Source organism: Bidens hawaiensis, unplaced genomic scaffold, assembly GCF_021521415.1.
Source record: "Bidens hawaiensis isolate Kalapana, Puna unplaced genomic scaffold, B.hawaiensis_p1.1 tig00027299_1, whole genome shotgun sequence".
Taxonomy (NCBI): domain Eukaryota; kingdom Viridiplantae; phylum Streptophyta; class Magnoliopsida; order Asterales; family Asteraceae; genus Bidens; species Bidens hawaiensis.
The window spans coordinates 175,927-187,127 of record NW_027494407.1 but is presented as its reverse complement, the minus strand read 5'-3'; the positions used below and the strand labels follow the sequence as shown (position 1 = coordinate 187,127).

Sequence of the window (11,201 nt, the reverse complement as noted above, 5' to 3'; positions counted from 1 at the left end):
TCTTGAACTCTCTTCTTTGGACTTTGAATTTTGGAACTAGATCTTTGATTGGAATTTAACTCATAACTGGCTTGTCTTCTTTCAGTCTAATACTTTGAAGATCCCTACCTGCAAAATTCTTCATTCCAATGATAGCTCTTTTACCGGGACTTGTTATCTTGAGATTAATCTTGTACAATCGATTCTTGTTCCTTGTCACCTTCATCAAAAGCTTACCTGTATCATCTTTCATGGTTAGCAAATCATGTTTCATGTGAATCTCGCATCCACCTTCCGTTGCTTGACCAAGACTTATGATATTGCACTGTAGGCTCGGAATGTAGTAAACATCGGTCAACAAAAGTTGCTCCCCCGTTTTTCCTTCAGTTAAGACCGACCCTTTTCCCCGAATATCAATACAAGATTCATCTCCGAACTTCACCGTTCCCGTGACTTGTTCATTCAATTCATAAAAATACGCTTTATTACCCGTCATGTGATTCGATGCTCCGTTGTCGAGATACCAAACATCTTTCTCCATCTATTCAGTTTCGAAACGCTTTGGAATCACACCATCTTCATTCAGAAAAACCGTTTTCTGATCACCTTTTATCATAAATAAACTTGGATCAAAATCATCAATTTTGTTCAAATTAGATTCTTCCTTTTTCTTCATACGTTCCGGACACGTAGACGCAAAGTGACCAAACTCATCACAACGGAAACATTGAACCTGTGACATATCCTTTTTTCTCCATTGACGATCTGTGACACTCGTCACTTTCAGGTTAACTCCGTTAATCCAAACTCCGTCAATTCAAACTTAAGATCACTTGATCTATAACGCACATCTCATTACATTTAAACTAGGGTTTTAAATGACGCTCGACAATCACTACACATGTAGTCTTTCGGGATTGCACCGAAACGCAAACGAGTCGACTCAAACTATTGGTGAACAAACGACAAATATCAAAACAATAAATACTTGATAAGTATGTGTTATAATCTATATGTTACTTGATAAGTATGTGAAATACTAAACACAAGAGACAAGGGTTATTAATTATACTAGATATTGAATAACAAGAAGTAGAGGGACTTAAGTGTAACAAGTTAATATTAAATAATAACAAAAATCCTAACCTCCCTCCCTCTCCCTCACAACCGATCGGCCCCCCTCTCCCTCTCCCTTGGCTGCCGTCACATCACACACACATACATACAAGGATTTTCAAGTTTTGTTGAAGAATTAAGGTGCTAGATAGGTAATTAACAACTACTCTATGCATTCTATGTGTTTAATTTTGATATTGAACGGGTTAATCAAAACCCTAATTCTTGAAAGTGGTGATTAAGATGAGTTAGGGTTTGATTGTATGTTTGATGATGAATTGCTAATGAAATTGATAACTAGTTATTTTATTGTTGCTTGTTAATCACTTGTTCTTTGATTTTATACTTTAAAGAAAAACCCTAACTATGTGTGTAATGTGAAATTGATATGCACGGTTGGTTAATCTTGTGTCTAGAGTGTTATATGCATAGATTATGATTCATAGATTGTTGTTATGTTGAGTTTTGATGTAAACTGGTACTGGGCAGATTGTTAAGTCTATGTTTAGACGACCGTAACTGAATGTTAATGTGGTAATTGGTCGATATTATTAACACTACAGTGTACTATATTGAGTCTAGTTTCTATAGAGTCTAAATTTGTAATTTTTGGACGTGTAAAAGTTAACTTTTATTATTTTACAAAAACGTAGTGCAAGTTTGAATTGTGGGGTCTGCTGTTAGGCTGTTTTGAAATTATCATATCTCATAAACTATAAGACCAAATGGGTTAGTTCCATTTCTGGAAGTTAACATATTGAGTTATGAATCTAACCCAATTGGTCTTGCATTAACTGAATTTACCATTTAACGGGAATAACAAATATCATTCTGTTGCGCACGATTTTGACTGCTGTGAGTTTACTGTAATGTTTTGGTCTTTGTGAGAAAACTATGTGGAATAAAAATACAATAAAAATAGTTCTGGAAACCTAACTCATGTGTGCTCCTGTGACGATTTTTGGTAAATTAATTGATATGTTATGATCTGTTGAATTGAGTAATCTTTCCAAGTAGAATTCTGTCTTGATAAAACTAGCTGCTGGACTATGTGAAAATACATGAAACGTGTTTGTTGAGCGATATTTGCTATGTTTTTGACTAAATTGCCCTTGTGGGGAATAATTACTAGTAATGAAAAATGTTATTACTTGATACTTATGTAGTTGTTTACACATGTAACATGTTACCAATGTGTTTGTCGAGTCACACATAATTCACAAACGAAACACGAAACGTATCTCATGCATATGTATTATGTGCCGAGTCTAGAGACTCAATAATAGTTCCAATACTTAGAAAATATCATTCTTGTTTTAGAGCGCTAGTGAGGATTTTCTGTGACGCGCATCTCTCGGTTGATTTATTTTTGAATTCTTCGCAAACAGTGAGTCTCACGTTCCCCTTTTTACTCTTTTAAACGTTTTTTACTTGGGGGGGGGGGGGAGATAACATACTCCAAACACTTTAGATTTTGTTATTGGTTATATATCGCTTGTAAGGCTAAGTGGCAAACAAACCAACCAAAGTCTTTCATAACATCGAACCGGTTAATATTTGGATAATAGTGAGTCACTGTTGAGTAGTACTACTGAGTTTGACAAACCCCACCCAACTCTAAACTCGACTGTAGGTTGAGTGGGTGTAATCTTGGCTAACACATTTTCCATGGTCGTGGTAGACATGGTGACAAGGCAATTGATAAACAGTCAGCTTCGGTGTCGAACACTTAGTAATACTTGTTTTGTAGGCTAGCTACCTATTAATATATAATTGACATAACATTATCTGGTAACGCAAAACGCAAACGCAAAACGTAAACGCAAACGCAAACACTTTATTTATATAAACCTGTGAACTCACCAACCCTGTGTTGACACTTTTAGTATGTTATTCTCAGGTAGCCGAGGCGGGCGCGCGGTATAGGAACATGCATTCATTGAATATCATTGTTTTGAAAAACTTGTTTTAAACTTTTATTAATTCGGTTTTTAAGTCGTCCTGCGTGACGCAACACTTGGTTTATGATTTACGCTTCCGCACTTATTTAAACTTAAATGTTTCGTGGTTTGAAAACTTTATTTATGGTGTTTGATTATAACTAATGATTCCAATCCTGTTAGTTCACACCCTCTGACGGTAAAACTCCGTTAGTGGATTTTGAGGGTGTGACACGATCCTTTCTTTGACCCGTATACCTTGACCCACGATGTTGACCATCTCGGTTTTCACAACCATCTTGATCCTCATCCTCTCGGTCTTGACCTCCGGTTTCCCGGCCTCTTCCACGTCCCTGTGAACTCGGCCAACCCTTACCTCGGCTACCGGACTGATCATACGACTTACCTTTGTAACTACTTTCCGACCGATTGAAAAGTAACTGACCTTGTGAATTTGAAGCGCGTTCTCTCCCTCGTAGACGTTCCTCAAACGCCTTAAGTCTTCCAACAGCATCTTAAAACCTCATACTATCAAGATCAACCGTTTGCTCGATTGAGGCTACCAAGTTGAAGTATTTGTCTGGAACCGCATCCAGTAACTTCTTCACCAAGACATCTTGCTCGAACACGTGACCAAGACCCGTTGCCTTTGAAACCATACCGGTTATTTTTCCCGCAAACTGATCAACAGTCTCGTCTTCCGCCATCTTAAGTTTCTCAAATTCACTTTTCAACGTTAGTAGTCGAACCTTTTGAACTCGCTCGGCCCCAACAAACTGTGCCTTCAAAGCCGCCCATATTTCTCGAGCATTCTTGTATTGAGAAACCTGAAGAAGAATATTACCTTCCATAACTTGGAACAAAAACGACCTTGCCATTTTATTCTTCTTCGCATCAATAGCCGCACCCACATTCGGTTGAACAACTTCCCATAACTCTTGATCATCCAAGATCGCTTCCACCACAATCGCCCATGTGATGTAATTAGTTCCATTCAGCTTTGGAACTTGTAACGTTATCCCCCCACTCGCTTTGGGTTGAATTATCGAATTTTCTTTGTCACCTGCCATTGATGGTGTTGAACCCCCTTGCTTCACACCGTTGAAACAAGTACGAACAAATCAGTCCCAATAACTTTTCAAAACCGAACCCGTTTACTCACAAAAACTCGGTTACAAATCTCTCTTGAAAAAACCGAATTGTTGAGACAAAAAAACTTTATTTGCGTCACAAATAATATTCTTCTTTCTCCTTCGTACAAGACTTGTGCAAAACAAAACAAATTATTGCTGACTTTTGAGTTCTTTATTAAAGAAATCAAAACTATTAGTTTAGTTTATTTTCTTAATTCTTCGAAATCCTCACACCAATTCAACGCTGAATAAAAAGTCAACAGACTCCACACCAAAAACTTGGTGAGTAATAATAGCAAAGAATTTCAAAGACAAGACACCTCAATTTTCTTTCTTTGTTTAATCGCACAACAAAGACCAGAAGAAACAAACACAACCTGTTCTCCGGATTGTCGTCGTGGGACAACAAAAAGAACCAACACAGGTTAGACTAACCCGCGTTAACAAAACACTCTTCGATTCGGAAACCCAACTTGGTTCCGATATGCGCCAATGATAGCTCCTCCTCAAGCCACCGCTCAACGCCGACCGATTATCAATTTCTTGAACTTGGCTCTGATACCAATTCAAGTCCCGGATCGATAATCAAACACGATATAAACAAATAACTCTTGTTTATTAATCAGAAAATCTCACTCAAAAAACTGATTACAATACCTCAAACCCTAACTCGGTTTGACTCTTGATGAACCCTAACTCGGTTACATATCGTGTGTGTCTCTAGTTGAACCCTAACTCGGTTACACCAAACTCCACCTTCTAATGTCTAACCATAACTCGGTTTATATAGAATAACCCTAACTTGTTTTCCAAGACATTACTATATATAATAAAACCTAATTATTGGGTTGGTACTTACACTTGGGCCAAACAACAATTGACCCAACACTGGGAAGTGGTTGTACGGTCGGGTGATGTGAGTGTTGATGACCGGACAGTATGTGTCACGTGCGCCACCTAGGATTTCTAGAGACTGGTGGTGTTTGGTGACGTCAAGTGGGATGGTGGATGACATCATGGGACGGAGGATGACGTGTGGTTGTCGGAGGAGTGGTGGAGGATTGGTGAGTTGTGAGTGGGTGAGACGGGTGAATATTGTGTCCATTGAGGTTTGGAGTGTGGTGAAGTGATGTGACTTGTGGTCCTTTTAAGTCACATGAGCCAGCTCATTTGGCAATGTTATATTCATTGTTGTAAAAATCGTTATATGGTGGGGTGAGATTAGCGATTAATCAAAATTAATTAAATCGTTTTTTAATATATAATTTTCAATTTTATATATACAACATACGTAATACATTTTTATACATAGTTTTCAGTTTTATACATACATAAACACATTATTTTGTCGGAAATTGGTTGGAATATCGCTGAAAACTGCTGATTTTAGTCGGAATCTCGCCTAAAACCGCTGGTTTTTTATGGAATCTCGCCGGAAACCGCTGAAGAATCTCGTCTGAAACCACTAAATTTGGACGGAATATCGATGGAAACCGTCAATTTTGGCCATTGGCTGATTAGCCCAAAATTAATTGGTGATGTGGAGACTAGCGATTATCGGAGATTAATCAGCGCATAGTCGGGATTTTTGCAACACTGGTCATTGGTTAATAGTTTGTTTTTTAGAATTAAAGAAAAACTTGATAGTTAGTACCAATAGCCGAAAATGCTCGGTTCAGTACCTGTGCGTTTAAATATGCAATTTTTTGGTAAATACTAGAATCAATTCCGAATTTCCTGATCCTGATTTTTTCTTAAAAACTCAATATTATACCGAAATGCTTGTTTCGATAGAAGTACCACTTGTTCACACCTACGTATTAAGGCTCGTTCGTGTTACGTAATTGATTACGTGTAGAGTATGCATTTCAGTACTAAAACTCGTACATGGAACCTGACCCGATTTGTACCCGGTAATACCCGAAAACCGAAACCGAGTTTTTCATATACTCGATTTATACCCGAATTATCCCAAAAAAAATACCCTAACAAACGTGCAACCCCTTAAAAACCCAATATATACCCGAAAATAGTTTGTTTTTAAATAGGGTATTTAAATACCTGGTTCTATACCCAACCTGACACATAGGGTATGGTTTTAGAGACAATACCGGGACCCGAACCCGACCCGGGTATTACCAATTTAGAAAAACCTGATTTGTGCACCTCTACTTCAAGGTTTTGTACTCAAGAAACAGAGACGATCAAGTGAGTTAGCGACCCGTCAGTATTCCAAATTATCGTAAAAAAAAAAGAAGTTTGGGCCTAGGTGTTGGGCCTGTTAAAGGAAAAAGGCCTAAAGATGTCGAGAGAAAGCAGAAATGATCGTCGTCGTCATCATCATCATTGATTGTTCGAGTATTATGTAGTGAAAATTAATCAAATTAATAATAATAATCGATTCATCCCTACGCTTTATGCCTTGTACAAATCCCCCAAGTATAAAATTAAAACCACTCAATCACTCACCGTGCTAATTAAGAGGTTAGGTTATGGTGTGTATAAAATTAAAATTATTAGGGCTAACAAATAGAACCAGTAGGAGGAAGCTTATTATTATTATTATTATTATTATTATTATTATTCTGATTTCGCTTCTGCTGGTGTTCAATTGCTCATTGCTGTTCGCCGTTGGAAAGACCGACGGAGGCGCTGTTGATACGGTGTTCTGGATCACCGGCGGTGGATTTGGCGGTGGCGGTGATGGTTACGGATCTCAATCGAATGTCGGAATCGCTATCGCCGTCACGCTCGTGGCCGGTCTCGCCGTCATCGTTTACTCGAATAGGTAAAATGATATAACACTTCAATTGTTGTTGTTGATACTTAATTTAATGATTTGAATAGATGTAGTTGTTACATATATAGGTTTAGTAGTTATACGTGTGGATCAAATACAAATAGAGTTAACGTGCTAAGCATACGAATGACTAGAGTAATTATGCTAACCGAAGAGTACTTTACTTAGTTTTTTGAATAGATATATAGAATTAGGTACACTCCAATTGTTCTCGATACCTAGTTTATGAGTTGAATACATATAGTTATTAGATATATAGATTTAGAAGATATAAGGAAAGATGTTAGCTTCACAACAGAACTAGCATGTATTGAGAGCACTTGTTCTCTTCGAAGCTCGACTTCTCTGTTGTCTTCAAACTTCTTTGAAGTTGTCCTCGTCATCGAGGAATCATTTGCGATCAGGTCTATTAGTTGTTGCTTTTTTTTTTTTTTGTCATTATCCTCACCAATTTTTGCAACTAGGTCAGTTCCTTGTTCACCTCTCCATTGCTATCCGATCTTGATCTCCAACTAGTGTCGTTACTCCATAAAATGCACTGATCGGTCTCTTGTAATTGTTTCTCTGCTTTTATTTGGTTGAGCAAAGTCAAAAACTGAACCGTTAACCGACAAAGTTGATGGGTTATGGTTAAGTGAATATGGTTAACCGATCATTCGGTTATGGTTATGGTTAACGTGTCTTCATTAACCAGCTTTAACCAAAACCAAACCTTGTATGTTTGTGTTTTTTCGAAATTTTATACATGTATTTTCATCTTTTATACTTTCATTTCTGGATTTGAACATTTAAATGCATTCTACACCTGTCTATAACTGAGCTTAGAACACCATAACCAAGCTTGGAAGCGGCATATTTCAGCTTCGAAACGTCATAATTGTGCTTGGAACACCATAACCGAACTATTTTCAGCCCCAACATTGGAAAAAAATAATTAAAAAAAGTACATTGGGCAATTAACAGAAACCGACGGTTAATCGACCTATGGTTAATCGGCCATTTGGTTATGGTTATGGTTATGGTTATGGTCAAGCAATCTTTCATAACCGAAGCTTAGTTATGGTTATGGTTATGGTTATGGCTATGCTCACATAACCGAACCGAATTTGCACACTCCTAAATCTTTGGCTGTCTTCTGTAATCAAATTGAATTTACCTACCTTTAGGCTTTAACCATATACTGTATTGTTCTTATCATCCCTGTTTCCTTTTATTTTCTTCTGGTGAGGATGATGCCTGCCATTTTTTCGGGACCATTAGGAGTTAATCCAACACTTTATAACCTTAGAGTTGTGATTGTTTGCAATTACTTTATATTTCTAGAGTTTTATAATACTATCTGCAACTCCTTGTTACTTTTCTTAAACTTGTAGTTTCATATAATGAATTAATGTTCATGTGTTATTGTGATGTAGGGGCCACCTGTCAAGAAGGAGAAGAAAACATGCTCTTCAACCGAAACAATGGAAACGTTTATTTGATGAAGATGGAAGGCTATGTGACGGTGGAGTGATATTCTTGAAGAAAGTTAGAAGTGGAGTATGTACTTACCTTAACATGAATAGCTAAATATGTTTTTTGTTATTTGATTTTATATATTTATGCAGGGTGTTCATCCTAGTATAAGAGCAGAAGTTTGGCCATTTCTTCTAGGAGTGTAAGCACCTAAAACTTATCATACTATATTGTACTGTGTTGTATTGTATTATTATAAGTTGTCATGAACTATGTCTATAGCCACTTAAGATTGTATGATCAGTGTATCTTTAATTCTTTATTGTCTAATCTGTCTTTGTTTTGCTTTGATGTCATTTTTAAGATTTCTTTCGTCCCGTACATTGAAATGCGTGTAGGCTGATTATTGTTACATCTTAGTATGTATGGCTGACTTGGTTTACAGTTATTTGCTTTTTTAAGTATTGCTATCTTAACACGTATGGAGGCCTTTGTTGTTTTCATGTTAAAACACGTGTCTCTTCATAACTCACGCATTTTGTAACTGTGTAGCATCTGTTTTGGTTGATAGAAATGTACCCTTATATATTAATATTATTTTGTTTGTTTTGATATGAAATCTGAGCTAGACATGAAATGTGTGTGGGAATTAAAGTTAACTTCGTTAACAGCTTGTGTGTTTCTACATTTCACGCATACGAGTGAACACTCATATTGTCTAAAAGCACGATTCTTTTCTTTCTTGCAGCTTTGATCTTAAAAGTTCAAAACAAGAACGGGACGCTTTGAAAACTAAGCATAGGTGTCTAATCTCTCTTGCCTCTATGAAACCGTCATTTCCACATCTATTTATTTTTTAAAAATAAATAAGTAAATTATATGTTTAAATTTTTTGGCAGGAAAGAGTATGAGAAGCTGAGGAAACTTTGCCAGTTAACTTACAAACTTCGTGATAAAACTGCACAGACAGAGGAAACTTGTGAAAGCAACGGCACCGACAAAGATGATGGCCAAGTTCTAGACCCGTCTCTCTCTTCTTGTTCAAATCAATCAGATGATACTAAACCATCTGATGGTAGTGAAATCACTTCCAAAAATGAAATGGAGTCGTCTGATTCCGACTCTTCTGAAGAAGCTGATGACATGCAACCTGAAAAACTCTTTCAAAAAACCGACTTCACTTTCACCATCACAGGAAGTAACACCTTAAATCTATACAGGTCCGAGAGTTACGCCACATGGCAACGAATCATTCGCCTGGACGCCATTCGCGCGAACGGCGAATGGATCCCTTACTCACCATCTCAAGCATCCGTCGATTTAACAAAAGCAATCGAGTTAGCTGAGAGTGTATGCCTCAAAGACTATAGTCATCTAGAAGCATGTAGAATCTTCCACGCTGCACGTTTAGTTTCCGTTCTCGAAGCGTACGCGTTATACGACTCGGAAATCGGTTACTGTCAAGGAATGAGTGATTTACTGTCACCAATCATATCAGTCGTTGAAGAAGACAGTGAAGCCTTCTGGTGTTTTGTCGGGTTCATGAAGAAAGCCCGCCATAACTTCCGGCTCGATGAGGTCGGGATCAGGCGGCAGTTAAACCTCGTGTCGAAGATTATCAAAGGAAAAGACAGTCATCTGTACCGTCACCTGGAGGAGATGCAGGCGGAGGATTGTTTCTTTGTGTACCGAATGGTGGTGGTTTTATTCAGGCGTGAGCTTAACTTTGAACAAACACTGTGTTTATGGGAAGTAATGTGGGCGGATCAAACCGCTATTCGAGCGGGTATTACGAAACCGGACGGGGAACGAGTGAGTGTGCGGGCCCCACCTACGGATGACCTGTTGCTGTATGCAATAGCTGCGTGTGTATTGCAGAGGCGAAAGGAAATAATAGATAAGTTTAGCAGCATGGATGAGATATTAAGGGAGTGTAATAACATGGCTGGGCATTTGGATGTTTGGAAGCTTTTAGATGATGCGCATGATTTGGTGGTAAAACTTCATGACAAGATTTAGGTGTCGATCTAAACATTGGTTCGATTTTGAATAATATTTGTTGTCAACTGTTGCGCCCCCTCTCGATGAGTGATGGTGGCTTTTTCCTAAAACGTGTCAACATCTCAACGTCGATGATGAGGTAATGCTGTTATATCTGTTTTCAGTTGTAGAGAATGTTGTATTTTTTTTGTTATTAAATGTTATTCTCATTTGAATTGAAACACTAGCTTATTTTATTTTAGAGAAATGATTTCCATTTGATTGTAAGTATAAAACTTGACCACTTTGTTTATCCTGTTATTAGTTTAAACACGAACAGTAAGCAACTCGAATGATATCATGACACGAACCGTAAGCAACTGCAGTTGATTATATTATTACATTTTCTGAAACTAATAACAACATTGAACTCTAGCTTAAGAAGCTAAAAACTTCATACAAATAGGATGGTTATTTTCGCCAAAGCGAGAACCGAGGCTGGTAGGGCCCACATACCTTCACCGCAAATCAAACCCGAAGCAACCGCAGGAACCATTGAATCAACCTCCTTAGCATTGACTTTTTGCCAAATAAAATAATCTTTTCCAATATCAAGCGCGTTGTGAATAAGAAAAACTCAAAGGTGACACAATGCAACCTATCGCGGTACCAATAGCTTGACTAACAAGCATTGTTCGAGGAGAAGTCAAAGTCAACTGTCTTGTTTTCAAATCATGCATTAGTATGCAAGAAACCGAGACAACCGACTTTACCAACCCACAACCTGTCAATCTGTCA

General features: G+C 37.7%; 1 protein-coding gene across 1 annotated transcript; it reads left to right on the top strand.

Annotated features, from left to right (window-relative positions):
* Window positions 1-5,094: 5,094 nt before the first annotated feature.
* Window positions 5,095-10,661, top strand: LOC143575122 (rab GTPase-activating protein 22-like). Its single transcript, XM_077059569.1, has 6 exons — window positions 5,095-5,239; window positions 6,689-6,956; window positions 8,384-8,507; window positions 8,576-8,625; window positions 9,172-9,225; window positions 9,323-10,661. The coding sequence occupies exons 1-6, from the start codon at window positions 5,095-5,097 to the stop codon at window positions 10,440-10,442; spliced, it is 1,761 nt and encodes a 586-aa protein (XP_076915684.1). The 3' UTR covers window positions 10,443-10,661.
* Window positions 10,662-11,201: the final 540 nt, after the last annotated feature.

What these genes read in the sequence shown, in the direction of transcription:
- LOC143575122 (XM_077059569.1), top strand. Translation starts at nt 5,095, where the DNA reads ATGACCGGACAGTATGTGTCACGTGCGCCACCTAGGATTTCTAGAGAC. An exon ending in GTCATCGTTTACTCGAATAG is followed by an intron (nt 6,957 to 8,383) that starts GTAAAATGATAT and finishes ATTGTGATGTAG; the next exon opens with GGGCCACCTGTCAAGAAGGA. An exon ending in GCTTTGAAAACTAAGCATAG is followed by an intron (nt 9,226 to 9,322) that starts GTGTCTAATCTC and finishes ATTTTTTGGCAG; the next exon opens with GAAAGAGTATGAGAAGCTGA.